The sequence below is a fragment of the Lactuca sativa genome, chromosome 6, assembly GCF_002870075.4.
Source record: "Lactuca sativa cultivar Salinas chromosome 6, Lsat_Salinas_v11, whole genome shotgun sequence".
In the NCBI taxonomy this organism is placed as follows: domain Eukaryota; kingdom Viridiplantae; phylum Streptophyta; class Magnoliopsida; order Asterales; family Asteraceae; genus Lactuca; species Lactuca sativa.
Genome location: NC_056628.2, coordinates 58,364,736 through 58,390,177, shown reverse-complemented (window position 1 = coordinate 58,390,177; position 25,442 = coordinate 58,364,736). Strand labels below are relative to the sequence as shown.

The window sequence follows — 25,442 nt, the reverse complement described above, 5'->3', positions numbered from 1 at the left end:
CTTAAATATTGTTTGGAAGCAAACAACCACTTTTTCATAAATATTGTATTGTTCACATATTGTCTTAGGAGAAGTCATCGCTTGAAATTGAAACAATCGAAGACACAAACCACACCATAACTTTATCAATTTTGAAATTGAAACACAACTCGTGAGCATTGAACTTTTAGAAAATTGATTCTAATATCTAAAATTGAAGACCAAAAGCAATTCTTAAATTTTAAATTTTGAAACTTATAATTTTGAATTAGATGGTGCACTAATTTTAAATTAATTAGTTAATCAATAATCAAACTCGCCCACCCTTAACTAACTTTGACATGGTGATAATACCTTTAAATCAATTTTGTTTTTAGGCTTGGATTACTAAATTATTATAACGAATAGCATGTAAAAACTGATCCCCTCCACGATGTGGGCCCTGTGCGAAGCCTAGCTCCCACACCCTTAAAGACTCCACTAAGCATGCAAATACCATTAAGAAAAGGCTAACCAAGTTAAATGTAGCAAGGGTGTTATATACAAACATGTCAATGAAACTTACAACCTATGGAAAAAATGTTGAAACTAATACATATAAATGAATTTATTACAAATATAAGTTCAATCTTAAAACTACAACATTATTACATCAATCGCCGCCTTCACACCACCCATCCTTACTCTTTCTGAGGGTTATAATACTGATAGACAGTATAAATTGTTTGCAAAGCCGCAAGAGAAAGCAACAAAAAGGCCGCAAATGCCGAAATTGCAGCCCATGGGCTCTCAAAATACGTATGCTTAAACCCAGCCACATGCACATGCCACCCATTCCTGCAATACTCGTTTACTTCAACAAACAAGCCCAACAAGTAATTGTTTTTGATATCAAAAGCTACATCTTTCCCAACACTTTTGAAGAATTTCGCTATCTCTTTATCTGTACCAAAATAATTCTCAATAATCTTGCCTTCCGAAAGTAAACCCACGTCAGTCGAGGTGTGCATTAGACATCCCATGAACACAACGTAAGTTGTAATATGTTTCCTGCAGTGAAAATAACACTGCTCGAAAGCAACACAATTCAAAAAGAACGAACTGTAAAAATCGTCCATGTTTATTTGAGGAATCAAAAGAACACCATTTCGGAACTCAATGTCCAAGAAGCTATCGGGTTCATGACTTGCCATAAACTTAACCCCAGCGATCTTGAGTTTGGTTGCTGGCTGGATAAGTTTAAGGGACGAGGTTTTGGACCTGTCAGGGTTATTTTCTGTAGAGTTTATAAAACTTTTTCGGAAAAAATCTAGTAAATGTTTTCCTTCAAGATTCTTGAGTTTATTTAGTACCCTTTTTGGCCTATCAACTGTGTAATTGAAAAACTCAAGGATTAAAGTTGAAAGTGTGCGATCATCGGGTTTAGACACATCTTTAGATACATCAAACAACTTTTGGAGAACAAAAAATGGGATTTGGTTCTCTATTCTCAAAAGATCTCTCATTAAAAATGGCGACACCCAAACCATTCTGAAAATGGGATCATCTTTATCAGTCACAACCAACTTTCCAACTTTTCGGAACAATTCAATCAAGAAAAACCCATCAAGCACCATCATTTTAGCAAGATCATTGGCGGAAAACTGATCAATAGATTCTGAGTAGCTTTGTCGAATTTGATCCTGCATTGACATTACGATTCCCAAGAAAAAATCAATTGGCTTACCTGTTCTTTCGATCAAATCTTTCAGGTACCTCCATTTATGCTCTTGGATCATCTCAAGATCTTTGTTTCCATGGTGATATGGGCCGATTGAGACGATTCGAGGTTGATATGCCTCCTTGTTGATCTCGAATAGACTCTGTGGGACTCTGAATATGCAACAAGAGTCCTTTCCAGCTGATTTGTGTAGTAATTTTGGTGATTCTTCCATTTGGGTGTTCATGAGCTTCACCTCTTCAGCTATTGTGATAACATGATTTTGATTCATCTTGTTCGTGTGGGATGTTTACAGGTGAATGATTGGATGTGATTAAAGGATGGATATGTGAAGAACTTGAGTCGAAAAAGGTCAAAAGCTTAGGGTTTTCGTTGTTGATTCTGTGTAGTTTCCTTCCGACCATTACATAAGAACAAGTGGAAGAATAAATCAATGAAAGAGACGAAGACTTTTGCCGCGTGGGGTCCCAAATCTATAAAATATTTCAAACTGGCAATTTGTAGATATTAATTCCGAGGAATAGTCATTGATATTTTTTAGTTTATTTATAAATTAAAATTTTCAATAATACTCGAATTGTTGAATTTGTAATCATGAAAAATCATTAATATTATCATTTTTTGTGTGTACGTTATTAAAGACTTTTAACTACTAGTTACGATCATTGTCATAAAGAATTTTAATATAAATATATCATTTTATTTAAACCGTATAGACGCATCATTTTAGTTATATAAAAGAACTTTTTTTTTTTCCCGCTTAAACTACATATATCAACTTACATAATTTTGGTAGAACCAAAATGGAGTTATATCCCAATTTTAATACATGTGATTGCTATACACGAGTTAAACTTTTTGGGTATCTTTAAATATTATTAAAAAATACCCTTAATTCATCAATGGAAAGAGGTAATCCGTCACCCCTTTGTTTATCCCCCTCCCCCATGATTTGACATATGGCACACACATAAATTTATAAAAACCTTCAAATAAATACAACAAATTAATAGTGATATATAAAATATAAGTTATTTTTGTAAAATTAAAAATTGAAATAGTTAAAACGGTAAATATTTAAAAAAACATTATATATATATATATATATATATATATATATATATATATATATATATATATATATATATATATATATATATATATATAACGTTTTGATTTGACATAAAGTAAGGGGGGGGGGGGGCGATTTAACAAACCCTTCATCAATGAAACAATCAGGGTCTTTGATTATATTTCAATTTTATGATTTCCACCGTTAGATCAGTTTGCTGGCATCATCTTTCCAAAATATAATCTAAACATTTAATTATAGAATATTTAAATTTAGTAATTACATTTCAAACATAATTACATTTAATTATAGAATCTATAAATACTTTCTAAAATATATTTCACAATTCAATCACAATTACATTTAATTATAAAATTTTTAAAATCAACAATTATGTTATCGATTAAAGCATATCATTCTATTTATATATGAGATATCAGTTTCTCCATAAATCTGACCAAAAAACATGAATAACCGCACCATCTTTCTCCTCTATTTTTCTCTCTTAAACTATAATTCCCTAATACTCTTCATCCTCATATCAATTGTCGTGCTTCAATTGATGCTTTGTTTCTTCATAACAGAATGTAGCACCATATGTTGGTTCCTTTTTGCTCATGTATTCTTAGAATTTGCGTATTGCCTCTTCCTTGCATCTCCAATTATCACACCTCTATTTTGCTTCACACAAATCTCTACAAATTGAATCATGCATCTCCTTCAAGACATCTTTTGACGAATCTATGTCATCATTAACCCTAATTAATATTGTTCATAATTTAACTCCATTATTTATAACTTTTCGCTTCAAAATTCAATTCCATTTAGTTTTTTCTTTTTTAAAAAAGTCATTGAATGAGCATATTAATAATTTTGTTATCTTTAGTATATATTAAAACAAAAAATTTTATGACATTATCTTAAACAATATGGGCCTTGATTATATTTCAATCATATGTTTTCCACCCTTACATCAAATTGTTGACGCTATCTTCCCAAAATGGAATGTATTTAATTCCAATAAGAGTTTTCCACAAAATTAACTTAAATCCATTGAAATGGAATGTATTTAATTCTAATAAAAGATTCCTAAATTTTAAATCTTGAATTTTCGGTTATCAAGGTTTTAAAATGGTCAACTTTAAAAAGATATTACTAAAAACAATTTCAATTAAATATCAACCATTAATATAAATCCTTTTATATTAGTAAAACATTAATATAAAAACCATTTTATTAGGAAATCATTAATACCAAAAAATCAGATTCAAATTAACACATACATATACGATTAATCTCTGAATTTGCGGTTCACACTTATTTTCAATCGTTGCTTTTCTTCAAGCCTTCTCCTACAACATCATTCTTATTGCTTATAACTTTCATCGTCATTCTCTGCTTCAAACATTCGTTGTTATACACTAGAAGGTCAGTATCTTCTTTCGTTTTTTTATATTTTTTTAAATTATTTTTTTGTTCATGTATCATATATATGTATTCATATATTTCGATTTTTCTTTGTCACAAATTACATGAAATTGGTTAACTACTTTTCTGATACTTTTCAAATAAATAGAAAAATATATTACATACATTTAATCTATAAAAAATAATAATGTACTTTGATGGAAAACAGTTAAAACACAATATAGCAAAATACTTTGATGGAATGACAAATGCACCCTACCCGTTTTCTTGTTCATTGTAATAAAAAAAAAATTATGTATTTGTTTAGCATGATACTTCCGTTTTTTATCCAGAGGGTAAATCATTATTTTGTATGTACAATGTTCATCAGAATGGTAAATCAGTAATTTAATTTAAACATTGATCAAATCATGAGTTGGTACTATTTCTGTTTGTTTGATTATCTCAACCTCGTTATTGTTTTTGATTGTATAAAATATCTTAAAATTTTGGCTGAATTACAGGGATTATAATCTTGATATAGAACTCAAATAATCTGTTGTTAAGATAAATATATGGTAATACCGAATGGAAAATGGAGGATAAGGGTATAATAGGAATAAAGATATATTTTTTAGTGCTTGAATGTAAATTAATATCCTAATATGATGGTTTAATTACAAAATTTCTAACTTTAAATTGAAATCATAACTAAAGGTTATTGATATTGTTGGATGAATGTTTTTAAATGTTAAGTATGATTTTAAGGTTTAGGGGCATAAAGGTAATTTTATTTGGGATAGAATAAAGAAGGAATATTCGAATTTACCTTTTGAAGGTATCAATAAACTCCTAAATTTATGTGATTTATTTTAATTTAATTGCAAATTAGATACATGAAACCTTTAAGTAAGAGACTATAAGGGCAAAAGGATAATTCAACTTAGGAAACTAGAAAAACATTGGGTTGGAAAAGCAATTCAACAATAGATATTGAGATGACACGTGTACTAAAATGATTAAATTTGTTACATGATACTTCCATTTTTATCCGAAGGCTAAATAAAAAATTTAGTATGGACAATGTTCATCAGAAGGGTAAATCGGTAATTAAATTTTAAAATGGATCAAATCGGTTGTTGCTACTATTTCTGTTTGTTTGATAATCTCTGTTTGGTTACTATTTATAACCTTATTGTTGAATATAATAACTTCATATTATACCATTTTTAGGAATGTACTTTTAAAGTACATTGTTATACCATTTTTAACAGTAACCTGTTGTGATTTTTTCATGTTTTAGATGTCTCTTTTAATTTCTCTTTTATTCACTATTAAGAGGATGCATTTTATAAACGGTTTAATTTAGAAAAGATTAAACTATAATTATTCAAATATTATATATTTCTGTACAGTAGATATAACCATTCAAAGATTGCTTTCTATGACTAACAAAATTATGTTTCTATTTTTCAAATCTCATAAAACATTACATAAGGTTTTTTTTGGCTTAACATATTACATCTTTCAGTCTAGATTAAGTTAAACAAAACAACAATGTATAACTTTTCATATTAAATGTTTATCCTATTAACTTGGACTCGATCCTTAACAACCTCTACAAACTGCAATAGCTATGTGATTTTTTTTACAAATTATAGCAACATACTTACCATGAAAAAAAATAACTTTAAAATAAAACTTAGTTTTCTACCAGTAACAACAAATATACAACACTTAATATCAACATTTTTTCCTACCAGATTCTCTAAATATTAATACATGAACCACATCAAAAGTAGGCTAAGAAGTTCGAATCTAAATTAGGAATGATCTTATTTCCTTGAATATCAAATTTACGGTATTATAGACAAAATTTTATTTGATTCTTAAATTTTCTACATGGTCGTATTTATATGGTAGAATCAAATTTTATAATTACAATTAACATTTTTTATTAAACTTTGTATGTAGGTATGAAACAATAATAAGTATATTTTTCAAGGGACGTTGTTCAAAATAATTTGCATAATCTAAATACATGTTAATTTAGTTCATTCTCTACACTTTCCTGTGACATTGGATTTTTTTTGTCATGTTACATTCAAAAGATAGGTTATTCGAACATGCATCTTAGATGTTTGACGAAATGTCTCAAAGAATCTGACACAAGTTCTCGACGCTCACCTCACAACCTGGTATGAATTTTGGTTTTTTTTTCTAGATTTTTAGCATCATGTGTTTTTGTTTTTGCAATTTTTTAAGTGTTACATGTTTTTCTTTTGTCTTGTCCTCAGGTTTTCTATCTCTAATAGGGCTTCATTTTTTATATTTATTGTAAACTATCGATTCAATCTATTGCACTTTATTATGACTTTTATCAATGTGATAGGATTCTAATAAACTGTCTATTTCTTGATCTTTTTAGAAAAAGATGCTCTAACTGTATTACCATCTACGACTGTGGTATTCTATTTTATTGATTAAGCGATCTATTATTTGGCTAGGATGGTTTTTATGGATTATGTTTGACCTGATAATTGTTCCTATCATCAAAAAATACATCCAACAAAAAGTGAAATACGATTTTTTAAATTCATACCCTCATCTAACTATAAAGGATATTTTTTCAACTTTGAAGGCATGTAACCGAGTTTTGACAGAAATTTTCAATTTTTTGGCATATAACAGATTATGACTTAAATAATGATATTATATATTTTGGCAATCTGGTTTTCTTCGATACTTAAATTATTTTTGCAGAAAGTGGTCAAATTTAGTATTATTGATCTCACAAAAGGCAAGTCTCATGTTTTTTAGCGTATCCATTGAGTTTAAAAGGTTTTTTTGTCTATATTTGTTTTTAAAAAATGTTAAATCTTGATTTAATGAATGTAAGTCCGTAGGCATTAAAGGTGCAAGAAGAGCAAAATATTAAATATGAGATCATCATGGTTATGTCAAGCTAAAATAAAATTATAAAGTAACAAATACTAAATTCAAAAGGTAAACACTTGTAATGCAGAATACATGTTATGCTTCCCAAATAAATAACCAAAAACTAACATCTTCCACAAATAAATTACATTTGAACTAACATCAATAAATTATGATTATATTATCTTAATTTTTAATTATACATTATAGAGAGTTGGTTAATATATAGTCAGTATTATTGTATTCGTATCGATTTTGAACTACAAAAACTATATTCAAATAACAAAAATGAAATGGAACAACGATGGTAATAATGTGAAAATAACCTTCAAATTTGGTTTGATACAAAAAATTTGTCTAAAACTTATTTCTAAAAGCAACAAGAAATAACAATGAACTTTCAAGAAGAAATGAGAAATTGCAATAAACTTTTCAAAACTATCAAGAATGTATAATACATGATGATAATAATGCTAAAAAACACCGACTTTGGTCTGGTGCAAAAAAAAATAATTTTATATGATAGTAGGATTTTAGTAATACTAAAAAAACATATATGTTTTTTATCTGATGCAAAAATGGTCGAAACATACTTCTAAACCGGCAAGAAATAACAGCAAACTTCTAATTCATCTTGAATAACCATTTAATAGTTATATGTAAAAGATATGAATACTTACCAGTTAAGACCATAGACCTTACTCAAATGTCTGCAAATGTCTTGAAGTAAGCATTCTTTTTTCCATTATTTTATCATTATCATAAAAAAAGACATTCTCAAGTGTTTAAGTTGTTTAATTCGTATCATAACAACAAGTAAGTTGTGTGCCAATTATGTATTTTGACATTTTCATTGAATCACGGACAATATCTAAATCAAACAAATATAATTGTTTTTATATTTTTTTGGTTAGAGTTTCTTTATATTTAATATTGTGTGTGTGTGTGGGGGGGGGGGTATGAGGTTCGTTTTGAAAGAACATAAATAAGTTGCTATTTTTTGAAATAAACAATTATATTTTGCAATATAACTATAAAATAATAATGTATTTTGAAAATACATTTTCAAATGTTGGATTATACTTGCGTACACCCGTTTTCGTGCATGGTCAGTTATATAGTTGTTTCCCGTGTCATAAGTAAAAAAAGTTTGAAGTTACTTTGTGACGAGGAAGGTCGTTCGCTTAATAAAAAAATATTGTCTACAAAGAGGTCCTTCAACGACTATATATATTTATGATTTCAGTGTGTTTTCTATACATTTCAATAATACTAATAACACTGATTTTTTTTAATTATTCTGCAATGTCTATATACATTTATATTTTATTTATACGTTCCTCGCGTTTAATGAGGGTCATAATCTAGTTTTATAAATATACCATATTCAAAGTTATTCTCAATGGAAATAACAATCAATTATATCTTTTACAAAAATAACCAACTCCGGTGGGATTATTTTGGACCTGATATTAGTCGAGCACCCACCCGGGTTCAATGGTCCCCTTTTATTTTAAATTGGCTTCTGAATATGGTACTTGCCACATCTGAGATTAACATTTCAGATGTTCCGATTATTGACAAAAATGGCTTATGATAGTGAAGAGGTTTTGATGTGTGGATATGTTCTTGTTGAGATTTATTCAAAAAAAAAAAAGTCTAATTATAGTGTCAAACGTAATGTGATTAGCGAAAGAAACAATTTTATATTTAAATAAACTAAAATCATTTTTCCTACCAAGGATCAGTTTTCAAATCTTAGGAAAATTGAAACACAATCATAGGAAAGAAGAAGTTTACAACCTTTAAAGACGTTTGGTTCGTTTTGGCAATCAGAAAGTTGATGAAGATGACAACAAACTCCAAAATAGAAGTTGTCTAGAGATATCCACCAAGCAAGGATCAACCGCCAAAGATGATATTCTTCACTTGTAAATATGTTGTTCTTAATCTTTAAGATTTATACCAAATAAATCCTTAAAGAGAAGCAACATATATGCTCTTAACTCTAGCACCAAAATTACAAGAATAAGAAGAGGGAAAGAGGTCCATATTTATGAAAATATGGCAGCGAAGTAGAGAGTATTTTATGCCAAAAGATCAACCTTTTTCACTTGGAAAGTCTCCAATACCCACCAATGTGTACAAAAGTCAAGACTTACAAGTGAAAGGGTATGATCTTTCTTACAAGCATGAAATGAAGAATAAACAAACACCACACTCCATCATCTACTAGCTTCATAGAATTCGACTATATGTGAGGAATCGGAGGGTAGTGTGATCTTCACTCAATCTTGTAACTAGCTAGTCAAGTTCCAACTAAGTGGTTACTCTAAGTGACCAAAAAGTTATACGTAACATTTAAATCATACTATGTGATTTAATATGGCTATTTTTGTTCTCTTTATTATTATTTCATAGAAACAATAATTTCCAATATATTGGTAAATATTAATTTCATAAAATAATGTTTTTCCATTTAAATACAAGTATTGATATTTATTAATAATCAAAATTACTCTAATAAATAATCACTTAGTAGTAACTTCTTATAAGGTGTGACGTTGTAGGGTCATATGTCATCGGCAATCATTCTATAATGATTCTTAGACATAAAGATCTTTTAATATCACACTTGCACAAGACTCATCATAGATTGATATAGAAAGTGGTGAACGTCTATCAACATTTTAGTGCCCCCAATAACATATGACGAAGAATATCATTCATCAACATCCAATTCCCTAAAGCACAAAGCTACAATCGATGTATAAGGTAAGTTTATCAATTATCTCTTTGTTACAGACATCATGTTGAACATGCGACTTGGATCGCAATCAATCTCATTTGGTGTTCAACTTTTGTTACCGTGCAGTAGATGTCTATCTATCAACACATAATCATAGCGGCCGTGTTCCGCCCCTGATTACATACATGGTTTATGGACACATATTATGTGCTTATAATATTTGTATAAAACGTTATTATAAATTTAAATGGATTATGATAAATAAACGCTTAAAAATAAAAGATTATTTAGGATTATTTAGTAGCTATGATGATGATTTAGTGGGTATAAAGAACATCCAAATCTGACTTCATATGAAGAAGTTATAATTTTTTGAAGTTTCGCGTTCAGCCTTATACGACAAAGTGTGTTGTAAAATCTGAATCGAAGATAGGTCTTATTAGCCTAACTGATATAAATGAACGTCTTAGTAGTCGTAATTTTGAAAGCATGCATATAAAGAACGCTTATTCTGACTTCATATGATGAAGTTATGATTTTTTGAAATTTCATGTCGACACAATACAATAGTGTGCGACATAGAAATCGAAATTAAAATCAGTTGAGTGTTAGCCAAAACAATATAAAGAAAGTTGAAGATCTCGTATTACGAATCCTTCGATATAAAGATAGTCGAGAATGGAGTTCGCATGAAGGAATTATGATTTTTGCACGGACTTTAACAACGTAGTCTCTATAAAGTATGAATTAAAAATAGAGTGAGAATTAGCTGCTAAAATCTAAAGGAAAGTTATGGTACTCGGAAATACCTATGCGTGGATATAAAAACGTCGAAAATGGAGATCGTATGCGAAAATTATGATTTTTCAAAAATCTGAGAATTTATGTGTGATGGATGACGTGGTAGCCCAAGAGTGTGCCACATGGAGAGGCAATAACCTCTTCTCCCAAGCAACATGATGACGTTTCATCGATGTGGACTAGTAGCAGCATGACACATGGAACCTCAAAAGGAAGGAGACGTCATCTGGACGCGACGCGTCCTGACAAAAGTGTGGCACGCTTCCTTTGTAGACTGCCTATTAATAGAGCGCCAACCCTCATTTACTCTTCACACCAAAATCTCTCAATCTCACTCTAAAAATCCAAATTTTATGAGTTTATCAAGAATTTTAGCGGGGCATTGAAGTATTAGAAGACCCGACAGAAAGAAGTGTTTGGAGTCGATGTTCTGCCTGCGAACTTCCCAAACTTTTGCTAGAACCTTTGTAAGTTAATTTGCACTTACTACGCTTTAAATGTACCTTATATTTATATATTCACAGTCGTTATTATGAATATAAATAAGATTATCAGTGATTCCAAGTCATAATACTGATTGATCTACTTACGAGAATGATGTCAAGGCTAGATATACTAAGCTGTTTAAACTTGATTTTCCAAACAGTATATATTATATATATACCAAACGAATCCTACCTCTTATATGATCTTATCTGTTTGTTCCTTATTTGATAGAGCTTGGAGTATTTCTTGGGATTACTGAAGAATCCAAAAATAAATTATAAGCTTATAAATACGAACGGATATTGAAGCATATATGTCTTGTGAGCATCATTCACTTACAACTACTTTTAATAGAATTTATTATTACTACAATCTCTCATTATGATTTTCCTCCCTTACAATTAATTCAATTATATTTCTTTTGTCGTTTTAATTTTTATAGAAGTAATGAAGGAGAGTCTGGGGGTATTTGTTTGTGTTGTTATTTGAAGGTGATGGATGTGAAAATTTTGAACTAGTCGTTGTTGTGTTGTGTAGGTTTTCTTGAGTTTGGGGTGAGTTCATTGCTGGAATCAGTGACATCCAACTTTGCATCCATGGTGGTTCAAGTAATATCACATAGCGGGGAAGGGATTGTATCAAATGTTGTGTATGCCTTACTTCGTGTTTCCGCAATGTCAAGGGTAAACAATAATAATAATAATAATAATAATAATAATAATAATAATAATTTGGTACATATTATTGTAAATCATTATTGTTTGCTCTTAATGTGGTCAGTTTCTTCGACCATATTAATGTAAATCATTTTACAAAATTGCTTTATAATATTAATATTAATTTTCTGTTCCAGGTTGCTGATGTAGTACTACAAGAAGGTCAATATTTGATCTCTCCAGGTTTCTTATGTTATTGCCGAAGCTAACTATTCAGGGAATCCTTACCCTGCAAGTTATGACATTAGCTCCATGAATAAAATGAATCCTGTAAGTTATCTCATTTTCTTAGTTTCTTTCTTGGGGGGTATTTCTTTTTGGGTCTCGAATTTTTTTTTATTACTGTTACAATAAGGTGCAACCTGTTGCAGAAGGTTACCCTCAATATGGGTCTGGTCCTGGATCTTGGGGATCATATGATATGCAAAGGGCTTAAGAACACAGATAGAGTGATAGACTATATCATGCTAAGATATGGACTCTTATGGTACTTTGAATTGAAGTGTACATTTGTTTAAAATCTTATCTTATATAAGACCTATATTAAATTAGTATGCATTTTATTTTGGATATTGTTGTCCTACAACAAATGCTAGTAGTTAAAGACTAAGAAGACTGAGGTGAAAAAAGAAGAAGGAAAACATAGTGATGGTAGTGAAGAAATCAAGAAAAAATGAATGAAAAGGCGAAAGTGAAGTGGGACCCAGTGTGAATCTTTCATCACAAAAAGTGTCAAAGGAGGAAACTATAAACATATGAACACAAGTCAAGATTCGAATTTGATGCCTTCTGTTGACCTCAAGAATGTAATATCAGTGAACAGAAACTCAGAAGATTCAATGAATTCAATGGGGAAGATGAGAACCAAAAGGAACATGAATCAAATGAGAATGAGAATGTGAATAATGAAGTGTCTGGCATGAAAAATGAAAACACATCTGCAGAGTAGAGTGGAATAAGAAGCTCTTATAGCTGCAGAAGAATCTTTTACAAACTTAGGAACATTACCAGAGAGTGAAATAAGAGGAAGCAGAAGCACTGAAAACACAACTGAAGAGTAGAGTGAGTTTTTTACCTTTTTTTATTTTTTTAAAACTAAGTATTTTCAATTTTCTATTCTTTAAGTTCTTATAGAAAACATCATTCAATTCCAGACGGGGTCTACTCTTGTCATGTTTCACGTAAATTTACCAAAACGCCTCTCCTATTTGTAAATATTATTTTGACTTGTGAGGTTCCTATTTTTAGGTTTATGTACCATCATCATGTATGCTAGACAGGGTCTTACTCACAGCATTTTTTTGGAACCGATGGAAAGGATACGAATTGGAAACAGGGTTAGTAGGACTACGGGTGAGGTATGGAGCATTTCCTTTGAGAATGATTGAGTACCTGTAGAGGGCAAAGCAACCTTATAATTGAAGGGTTTTGAGCATTCTAACACTTCCTAAGTGTACATGCAACCCTAATAACCTTGGATCTATGTTTGTCTAATTATCATGCAAAGTTGAATTCCAAGGTTATATTCCTATCTAGCATACATGGGGAACAATTTTAACTTGAATCATAGATAGAATAACTTACCTTGTTGTTGCTTGTGTTCCTTGAAACCTTGTGAGCCTAGCACCCCAAGTGTGATGCCTCAAATGCTTCACACAACACCAAATGCTCTTGGAAAGACTCTTGAGATAACACACACTTCTCAAAATCGGCCAAGCCCTCTAGTTTCTCAGTGTTCAACTTGTGTAGCCAATTTTGTGGAGAATGGGACTCTTATATAGTGTTGGCACATCTAGGGTTACACCATGTAAACCCTAATGTGTCATGACTCTTCATTTCCATGACCCATGGGTTTGTAACTCCCATGGAGCATCCATGGAGCATCCTATGGGTAGAACCCAACTTGATAATCCATGGAGCCTTTTAGCCCACTATACAAGATATGGATGATTTACATAACCAACCCATATATTTAATTAGTTATCCTTTGATCACTTAATTAATTCCAAATTAATTCTTTGATCAACTAATTAAATAATATTATTAATATATTAGAACTTATAATATATTAATAATCTCCAAGTGTTATTTCTCTCATTTAGTCTATCCAATTGCATGGTGCCATGCAACCCAAATGGACCATGCCGGGTCGGGTCAAGTACAAGCCCGAAATAGTTATGGACTTAGACACCTTATCCAACAGTCTCCCACTTGGATAAGTCTAATAACTATATCTCTAGTACTTCAGGAACCGACCGGCAATCGTAGCTCTTTCAAGGTCTCTCGGAACTGAGAAGATGATGATACGCCATTTAAGATAATTGATCATATAATCCTCTGTTCTAGATATCAGCCGGACAAATACATGGAACATGTCTTGCTTATTGTCCAGCATTTGTTTCCCGATTTCCGATTTGTTTGACATAGAACTTAATTGAACACATCAACTTAGTTCTGACCGGGCCCGGTACATGGGTCAAAACAAAATCATCGAGGGGCCCAGATACCAGCTTCTAATCCAAGAAGGAACAGATAAACTTCGACTCATATGTTTGTTCTACCACTTATTGAATTACACACAAAAGTACGTTTTATAACATCGAGTTACCAATGCGGTTTCGTACAGTCAATGCATAACCAACTTGTAAGTAACAAATCATATCTCTAGGTTTGAAGACTTATATGATATTACCGTCTCACGATCACTCGAGATAAAATTCCATGAAGTGATTCCAGTGAGCGTGGGTTGTGTCCAATGCTCAGAACTTATGAGCACTCATGATTGTTGTAGCCTTGTCCAAGACCTCTACAACCAAACATGACAGTCTTGATTCATATCTACTTCCAACATATGACCGACTGTGGAGGTTTGAATAATATGTTATACCAAACAAAATTATTCTGGAAGTCAAAACATGCAAAAGAAATATAGTAAACGATTGACAAGAGATAGCAACACTTTACTCATAAATAAAACACCTTTTATTCATCATCAAATGTCAATTACACTTTACAAATTTCCGGGTTATCTAACTACTAAAACTTATATCATCCTTCAGCCCTATGCTCCGAGCATGCTGAAGATGCTTAACCCAACTCAGTCCCTTCGTGAGGGGATCTGCTGGGTTCTCATCCGATGATACCCTCTTTGCCACGAGGAGTCCTTCTTCGATCCGATGTCTGATGAAATGGTATTTTCTGTCGATGTGTCTGGATCTCCCGTGATCCCTTGGTTCCTTGGCTAAGGCAACAGCACTTTCACTATCACAGAAAATTTCCATTGGCTCTTTAATAGCTGGTACAACTCCAAGGTCTCCAATGAAGTTCTTCAGCCATATCGCCTCCTTTGCTGCTTCACTAGCTGCAATATACTCTGATTCACAAGTAGAATCTGCCACTGTCTCTTGCTTGGAACTCTTCCAAGAAATTGCTCCTCCGTTTAGGGTAAAGACCCAGCCCGACTGAGAGCGGAAATTATCCCTATCAGTCTGGAAGCTAGCATCACTATACCCTACAACTCTCAAGTCATCACTCCCACCGAGGGTAAGAACCCAGTCCTTAGTCCTCCGTAGGTACTTGAGGATATTCTTTACCGCAGTCCAGTGTGCCTTGCCAGGGTTCGCCTGATACCTGCTAACCATGCTCAAGGCAAAAGCTACATCGGGTCGAGTACACGTCATAGCATACATGATCGATCCTACAGCCGAAGCGTAAGGTGTTCGACTCATTTCTGCTATCTCAGCCTCAGTGCTAGGGCTTTGTGTCTTACTCAATCTGGTGTTACTCTGGATGGGTAACTCTCCTTTCTTGGAATCCTGCATGCTGAATCTCTTCAGCACCTTATCCAAGTAGGTACTCTGACTAAGTCCAATTAGTCTTTTACTCCGATCTCTCAAGATTCTTATCCCTAGAATATAGGCAGCTTCACCAAGGTCCTTCATAGCGAAACACTTCCCAAGCCAGGACTTTACTTCCTGCAGGGTTGGAATGTCGTTTCCTATGAGTAGTATGTCATCCACATACAATACCAAAAAGCTAACTATACTCCCACTAGCCTTGACATACACACAAGATTCATCTTCACTCCTAGAAAAGCCAAATTCCTTGACCTTTTCATCAAAGCAAAGATTCCATCTGCGAGGTGCTTGCTTCAATCCATAAATGGATTTCTCAAGCTTACACACTCTATTAGGGTACTCGTTGCTGACAAAACCCTCTGGCTGACTCATGTAAACATCTTCAGCCAACTTTCCATTAAGGAAAGCGGTTTTGACATCCATCTGCCATATTTCATAGTCATGAAATGCAGCTATGGCTAACAGAACCCGAATAGACTTAATCTTGGCTACCGGAGAAAAGGTCTCATCATAATCCACTCCAGGAATTTGAGAGAAGCCCTTTGCAACCAGTCTAGCCTTATAAGTGTGTACTTTACCATCCATGTCGGTCTTCTTCTTGAAGACCCATTTGCACCCTACTGTCTTACGACCTGGTACATTTTCAACCAAGTTCCAAACTTGATTGTCATACATGGATTGTATCTCGCTATCCATAGCCTCCTTCCATTTAGCAGACTCGGGGCCTGCCATGGCTTCCTCGTAGCTGTTAGGGTCATCTTGACTTACTAGTGTTTCATCACTAATAAGTGTCTCACCTTCTGCAGTAATATGGAATCCATAGTAATGCTCAGGTGCACTCCTAACTCTCGTGGAACGTCTCAGAGGTACAAATTTGTCAATTGGCTCAACAGGAGTTTCCTCCTCAGGTTGAGGGCTAGAGTTTGAAGTTCCTTCACCGCTTGATTCTTGAATTTCTTCAAGATCAATTTGCCTCCCACTGTCTCCTTGGCTTATAAATTCTCTCTCTCGAAAGACTCCTCTTCTTGCTACAAAGACCACATTATCACTAGGTCTGTAGAAGAGGTAACCGATGGATTGCTGTGGGTAACCGATGAAAATACACCTCTCGCTTCGAGGTTCGAGCTTATCATGAGTCTCGCGTCTCACGAAAGCCTCGCAACCCCAAATCTTGATGTGGTCTAGTTTAGGTACTTTACCAGTCCACATCTCGTGAGGAGTTTTGGCAACTTTCTTTGTAGGGACTAGATTAAGAATATGGGCGGCAGTCTCTAAGGCATACCCCCAGAATGAGATTGGTAGCGTAGCTCGACTCATCATGGAACGAACCATATCTAGCAAGGTTCGATTACGCCTCTCAGCCACACCATTCAACTATGGTGTCCTGGGAGGTGTCAATTGTGAGACTATCCCACATTCCCTTAGATAGTCGAGGAACTCTGAACTAAGATACTCACCACCACGATCGGATCGAAGCATCTTAATGTTCCTGCCCAATTGATTCTCGACTTCCTGTTTAAATTCCTTAAACCTCTCGAAAGTCTCTGACTTATGCTTGATCAAGTAGACATATCCATATCTACTATAATCATCAGTAAAAGTCAAATAATAACGATTAGCATCCCTTGTGGCATGTTTGAATGGTCCACACACATCCGTGTGTATAAGGTCCAACAAACCTTCACCCCTCTCACACGAACCTGTGAAGGGTGACTTTGTCATTTTTCCAAGTAAGCATGATTCGCAACTATCATCTGACTTTAGGTCAAACGACTCCAAGACTCCATCCTTTTGGAGTTGGCCTATGCGCTTCTTGCTTATATGTCCAAGACGACAATGCCATAATGATGCTTTATCCAAGTTATTATTAGTAGAATCAATACACAAAACATTATTTCCTAAGTTATCAACAACAGATACAGCTTCATACACACCATCACAAGGTAATGCTTTAAAATAAAGAATATTATTAAAGAAAGCATCAATAGAACCAACTTCATTATTAAATGAAAAGGTAAACCCTTGTTTGTACAAAGCATGGAAGGAAATAATATTTCTTGCCATTCCTGGCGAATAACAACACTTATTCAGATCTAAACTAAACCCACTACTTAGCGATAAAGTATAAACTCCAATCTTGGTAACAGGTATAGCTTTCCTATTCCCCATGATCAAGTTTATCCTTCCTTGCTCCACATCCTCACTTCTTCTTAGTCCCTGCAAGTCACAACAAATGTGAATACCACACCCGGTATCAAGGACCCAAGAATTAGAATGGGGTGAGTTATTAGAAATGATAGTGTAAATACCTGCATGGTTGGGTTTAACTTTCCCATCCTTCACATCTTGCTGGTATTTTGGGCAGTTCCGCTTCTAATGAGCTTTTTCATGGCAATAGAAGCATTCAGCCTCTTTTGGGTCAGAAGAAGGAGTAATGAAACCTTTCTTGGTTCCACTTGAAGAAGAGCCATCAAGGGTCCGAGCCTTGGTACCCTTAGAAGAGCTCTTTCTCTTCCTCCTCGACTTTTCCCGATTGCCAAAACCGGAGTAGAGTTTTGAGTAAGAGTGATAGCAACCGACTTCCCCTTAAGACCTGATTCTGCGGTCTTGAGAAGTCCCTGAAGTTTGCTGAGGGTGACTTCTTCCTTGTTCATGTGATATGTCATGCGGAATTGATCATAGCACGATGGTAAGGAATGCAAAATAATATCTATTGCAAGATCCTCCGGGAAGTTCACATTAAGCTTCAGCAAACGATCCACATACCTTTGCATTTTCTGCATGTGGCTCGTGACGGATTCCCCGTCCTTCATCATGGTTGTTACCATGGAGCAGATGATTTCATACCTCTCTTGTCTTTCACTTTGATGGTATCTTTCCATCAAATCTTGGTGCATGTCATAAGGGTAGAAATCCTCATAAGACTTTTGGAGTTCCGCTGTCATCGTGGCCGTCATGATGCAAGCCACTTTCGTAGCATCCCTTTCATGTGCCCGAAATTCAGCGATCTCCTGAGGAGTTGCAGTGGACTCATCAATCTCCTTAAGCTCCTTGTCAAGGACATATTCTTTGTCCTCGTAGCGGGTAATCATCCTGATGTTTCTGATCCACTCATTGAAGTTGGATCCATCAAAGGTGACTTTCCCACACAAGTTCATAAGGGTAAAGGAGCCATTAGGATTAGAGCCAGAAGCATTGTTGAAAGACATCTGAAGGAAAGAGGACAAGATTAGTTTAGATATAAGAGAGTCCTTAATAAAACACCCAAATGTAGTATTAAGGCTAGGATCCAATCACAATATAATATAACTTAGAAGAGGTATGCCGTAATCTAAGCTATATCATATTTGAAAGGTAGGTGAATGACGATTCACCAATTTCCACCACGAAAACCGCAATATTTTAGTATTAGGTTTTTGAATGGTTCTTAGAAATTCCTAGATTCTTTGAGATTCAATGAACTTTTCAAAGGCATGTTTCAATCTCGAGTGTGCCCTCCAAGTTTTGTGACTGGGATACCGAGGATCACAAAACGAGGTGTGAAGTAACCATGCAAATCACTTGGTACCCTTAAAGTTTATCACTCAATCGATGTGCCGGTTAACCACACACGCTCCATCGATACTATAATAAACCCTAAGTCACCCTTTACCTACCTTGTTAAGTCCAAGTTAGTGTGCCGGTTAACCACACACGCTCCACCAACGACTTAATCAAAGTGTAAAGTGTAATTTCATGGAATAGCACCTTATTCACATTTTTCCTAAAGTAACTAAGATTGGGAATTTAATAAAACATTTAGTTACTTTATAATATTCATCATACTTTGAATGAGAATTAATAAGTCCTTGTCTTACCCGTTCGGCTAACGACCCTCCACCGATCAAGCAAGCGGTGGGTGAGAGTGGACACCCATTAAGTCACCATTTTATAGGCAACAACCTTATACCCACCTTATAGACCGGCTTCGTGAATGAGGCGTACTAGCGGTAAGACGACTTTGTTCTTATACATATATATATATAATTATTAAATCATAATAGTATAAGGGTTGAATTTTAACTTTTAAAATTCTAGGGGTTGGAACTAAAGTTTTAACTTAACTTTACTTGTTCCAAAACTTGAGGGCAAGTTTTGTAAACTTTCAAAACTTTTCATTTCTTGTAACTTATGAGTTTAATAGAGTAATAAAATGAGGACTTTTCATTTTTCCTAACTCTTGTGTTCTTTTAATGGTTTTTAATCCAAGAGACTTTTGGTTTTCCATAACTTGAGGACAAGTTATGGACTCCATTAAAAACACATTATGATCATGAATTAATCTACCACATAGGTTACAAATAATTCCTATGATCATCTAAACATCATAAGAACAAGAATATGAATATGAACACTTTCAAGAATCAAAATCACATTTAATCTTTGTAATTTTGATAACTAGTTGTTGTAAATGAGTTAGAAAAGACATTACACCTTCTAAAACAAGTTTTCAAGTACCAAAACATTTTAGGGTAATGATTCTAATCCATTTCCAGCAACTCAAGTCGAAATTCTGCACTCTGTCGACCCTACTCGCCGAGTGCATAAACCTACTCGCCGAGTAGGTTGAAGATACACATGAACTCGACGAGTCCTCCCCATGGACTCGCCGAGTCCATCAGTCAGACAGCAAGATTTTCGACTTTCTTCAACTTTTAAGCACAAATAACAAACAAACAAGCCTAGTCTCTGATACCACTGAAGGGTTTTGAGCATTCTAACACTTCCTAAGTGTACATGCAACCCTAATAACCTTGGATCTATGTTTGTCTAATTATCATGCAAAGTTGAATTCCAAGGTTATATTCCTATCTAGCATACATGGGGAACAATTTTAACTTGAATCATAGATAGAATAACTTACCTTGTTGTTGCTTGCGTTCCTTGAAACCTTGTGAGCCTAGCACCCCAAGTGTGATGCCTCAAATGCTTCACACAACACCAAATGCTCTTGGAAAGACTCTTGAGATAACACACACTTCTCAAAATCGGCCAAGCCCTCTAGTTTCTTAGTGTTCAACTTGTGTAGCCAATTTTGTGGAGAATGGGACTCTTATATAGTGTTGGCACATCTAGGGTTACACCATGTAAACCCTAATGTGTCATGACTCTTCATTTCCATGACCCATGGGTTTGTAACTCCCATGGAGCATCCATGGAGCATCCTATGGGTAGAACCCAACTTGATAATCCATGGAGCCTTTTAGCCCACTATACAAGATATGGATGATTTACATAACCAACCCATATATTTAATTAGTTATCCTTTGATCACTTAATTAATTCCAAATTAATTCTTTGATCAACTAATTAAATAATATTATTAATATATTAGAACTTATAATATATTAATAATCTCCAAGTGTTATTTCTCTCATTTAGTCTATCCAATTGCATGGTGCCATGCAACCCAAATGGACCATGTCGGGTCGGGTCAAGTACAAGCCCGAAATAGTTATGGACTTAGACACCTTATCCAACAATAATGTCTTTGTTGCTGCTGAACTCTCTACTTGTGCAACATTACAGAATCCCACTTATTTAGAGGTAATTATTTGAGACCATTACTTACAGTCATTGTTCAATGTACATTCAGTATTGGCCTTGATAAGAAAAAAGTTTAGGAGCAATTGAAAATGGATGTGACTATTGTGTTGACTCGAGATTATTGATTGATTGATTGGCAGAAAGTAAAAGTGGCCCTGGTAGAAGAAAGAGAGAGGCTTTATGCGCTTTTAAAACAAGTCCTTTTTCTAAATCCGTATCCAAGCCATTCCAATTTTATACTTTGTGAGGTCACTGCTGGAAGAGATGCTAAGAACCTAAAGGTCTCTCTCTCTCTCTCTCTTATATTTTTTTTCAAACCCATGTTATATGGCTGTTATGTTTGTTTGTTATGTGGGACAAGACAGGAGTTTAGGGTTATTTTTTTATGACTAAATTTGTTATATTATATGTAAATACGATATGTGGTTTTATCACTGCCTTATGTATTAATTAATTATAAATACTAAAAAGCAAAACGGTGAGCCCAATGGGTCCCCTGTTTTTGCAGTTACAAGTCCTGATTTTGTCAACGGTGTTGTACCATGGAGCTGTAAGGGAAGATTTTATTAAAACTACTTTAGCATAGGACAACTATCAGTTTTCTAAATTAAGTGATGAATGGAATTGAACTTATTTAACTGAAACTTATTATGTATGGTCCAGGAAATAATGCAACATAAATTGGTGTTCATTGAGACATAAGATGTGGTTGGAACTACTTTAGCACAGGACAACTATCAGTTTGATACAGATTTTGTTTTTTCAAGTATGAGTTAGATGTCTAAAATAGACAAAATTGGAGAACTGTGTAGACCAAAATCAATGTCATTGGTTATTTTGTAAAATTGTAAGAAAGTAAGTGCTAGTTTGTGATTTAGTAGAGTTATGTTGATGACACAGGAACTTGATCAATGAAGTAGGGTGCTATAATAAACAAATAAATGAAACTATGTTGCTAATTCTTGCGTTTAAACTTTTAATTTTGTGTTTTTTTCTTTGTTTAAAATTTGTGAAGAGTTTTTTTAATAGATTGTAGCCTCGGAATCCATACGAGACACTGGAGCAGTTGCAAGTTCTCGGGCTGCTGAAATTGGGCTTGATATTCTAATACAAACAATCCAGGTGTCACCTAGTTATTAAAGTTATATTTGTAAACATGTATTTAAATACAAGGGCATTTCGGTCATTATACCCCCATAAAAGTTTTTAAAAAAGATAGGTAACTATTTGTTGCACTTAATTTATGGATTGATAACATTAAAAAAATCATATCTCATAGTATTTTCAAATATACATTTCTCCTTTTGTCTTACAATTGTTATATTGAATGTTCAGGATGATTTAGATAACATAACTCGTTTTCTAATACTAGCAAGAGAACCTATAATCCCAGGAATTGACAAGCCCCATAAGGTAATAAAAAATATAATTTATTTTATTGTATTTTAAATCAAATTATCAAATCATATATAAACTACCCTAACAATATTAAAATTTTATTTTATCGCCTCAATTTTGCAGACGAGCATTGTGTTTACATTAGAAGAAGGCCCTAGGGTCTTGTTCAATGCTTTAGCTGTGTTTGCTCTAAGGGAGATCAACTTATCAAAAGTAAGTTATTTTTTTCACCCTTTTATTTAATACTTTTGTGATTGAATGAAAGTCTTAATGAAAGTAATTGACAACCTTTTTTCTGTAAATGATGTTGTGATTGTGGGAGAGGTGTTGTGTTTTTCTTTGTTGCTAGGTAACCTTCTCAACAACAACATTCTACTTAAGCAGGTGAGTAATCAAGATTAAGGGAGACTTGTAATCATGTTTGGCATTCCTTTTCAATACACATTAAGCAGGTGGTACGCACACAAGGTGTTGGCAGAAACAAATAACATGAAATGTTTCCAGTAAGAAACAAAGTTGTACGATTATTTGTTAGTTTTATAGGAATGTATAACCCATGTTAGCAATGTATTATTTTTGTTTAACATTTGAATGATTCTTTGTATGACATTATAATTTGTTCAATTTATTTTATTTTTTGAGTATGAAATTTTATTTTATATTATGCAATGGATTGTATTTTTTGTATATGGTATTTTATTTCTATTATGAGAAATTAAATGCAAATTTAATTTAAAAATTAATAAATATATAAAAAAATTTTAAACATTTAAATTTACGATACGCAAAAATCTGTGTCATCTTCATTTATGACATGGCCTTTCTTGACAGGGGCTTTCTTGATTTGCATTGTGTGTCATTAACACGCGCGTCGTAAGGTTACGACACGCGAATGTGTGTCCTCTTCCTTTATGACAGGGCCTTCCTTGATACGCATTGTGTGTCGTAAACGCGCGTCGTAATTGTGCGTCGTATATGAGCGTCGTAAATGCGCGTCGTCTCTCTTTATGACATAGCCTTCCTTGACACGCATTTGTGCGTCGTCTGAGCCTTTTACGACGCGCAATGAGCGTCGTAAAAGGCTGTTTTTCTAGTAGTGATAATATTATTTGTATTTAGGATGTTTAAAAGGGATAACTAAATATTAGCTGATGAGCTAGCTTTCCTGTGGATCCTCCACCTTAATCAGATGAGTGCACGGTTACTTTCATGAACATGATTTTAATACAAGTATTTATTATATGTATTAAATATTTGTTGAAAGTTTATATATGAATTATATGCTTATCGACTATAATATATATATTTGATGACATACCCTGTGCAAGTAATGACGCCATATCTTGAGGTCCGTGTAGATGATACATCGAACCCCATACAAGTAATGACGCCATATCTTGAGGGCGAACACCACCACTGCCAGCTCCAAATCATGAGTGAGACAGTTCGCCTCATGAGGCTTTAGCTACCTTGAAGCATAAGCAATCACATGACCCCTCTACACCAATACTGCACCCACACCCGTGATCGACGAATTGGAGTATATCACGAAATCATCCACATCCTCTAGCAAGGTTAAAATTGGAGCCTCACATAACTTGTTCCTCAAGGTCTTAAATGTCGCCTGATACTTAGGTACCCAATGGAAAGTAACATACTTCTTCGTCAACCTAGCCAACGGAACTGAAATCCTGGAGAAATTCTCAATTAATCTCTGATAAAAACCAACTAAACCAACAAAACTCTGAATCTCAGATGGAGACCTCGGAACCTCCTACTACATCACAACCTCGGTCTTGGCCGAATCAACCAATATACCTTTCTGATTGACAAGGTGCCCCAGAAACTACACCTTCCGCACCCAGAACTCATACTTAGAGAATTTGGCATACATCATCTCCCTCTTCAGAGTCTCTAAAACCTCCCGCAGATGACCCTCATGCTGCTCCTTTATCTTAGAATAGACCAAGATGTCATCAATAAAAACCAATGACTAACCGATCCATCATCGGTATGCAAACCCTGTTCATGAGATCCACGAACGCCGTTGGTGCATTTGTGAACCCAAAAGGTATCACCACAAACTCGTAATGACCATAACAAATCCTGAAAGTCGTCTTTTGAAAATCCAACTCTCGAACCCTAATATGATGATACCATGAATGCAAATCAATCTTGGAGAACCAAAATGCACCATGTAACTGGTCAAAAAAATCATCAATCCTTGGAAGCGGATAATAGTTCTTTACCGTTAACTTGTTCAGGTCTCGATAATCGATGCACATCCTCTGAGAGTCATCTTTCTTCTTCACGAATAGAATAGGTGCTCCCCAGGGTGAACTACTCCGTCTGATAAACCCATTATCTAACAACTCTTGCAATTGTGTAGACAACTCCTACATCTCTGACGGTGCTAATCGATAAGGTGTCTTGGATATCAGAGCCACACCGAGAACCAGATCAAGACGGAACTCCACCTGCCTCTCCGGAGGCACTCCAGGCAGATCCTCCGGAAACATATCTGAATACTCACGAACGACTGGAACATCATCAGTCATCCTCTTCCTCTCCTCCCTAGTATCCAAAACATAAACCACAAAACCCTAACAACCATATTGTATGTATCTCCTAGCTCTCACGGCAGAACAAAGTGATGGTCCGCACTAAGCACCTTCACTATAAATAACTAGTTCTCCCCCACAAGATGCAAGTCTGACCTTCGCCTCCTTGGGAC

At 34.1% G+C, this 25,442-nt stretch overlaps 1 protein-coding gene across 1 annotated transcript; it reads right to left on the bottom strand.

Moving 5' to 3' along the window:
* Positions 1–497: 497 nt before the first annotated feature.
* LOC111896632 (UPF0481 protein At3g47200) lies at positions 498–2,127 on the bottom strand. The gene has a single exon (XM_023892607.3). It carries the CDS (start codon positions 1,968–1,970, stop codon positions 660–662), a length of 1,311 nt encoding a protein of 436 aa, XP_023748375.1. The 5' UTR covers positions 1,971–2,127; the 3' UTR covers positions 498–659.
* Positions 2,128–25,442: the final 23,315 nt, after the last annotated feature.

Bases quoted from the DNA above. Each gene is read 5' to 3' on its own strand.
- LOC111896632 (XM_023892607.3), bottom strand. From the start codon at position 1,970: ATGAATCAAAATCATGTTATCACAATAGCTGAAGAGGTGAAGCTCATG.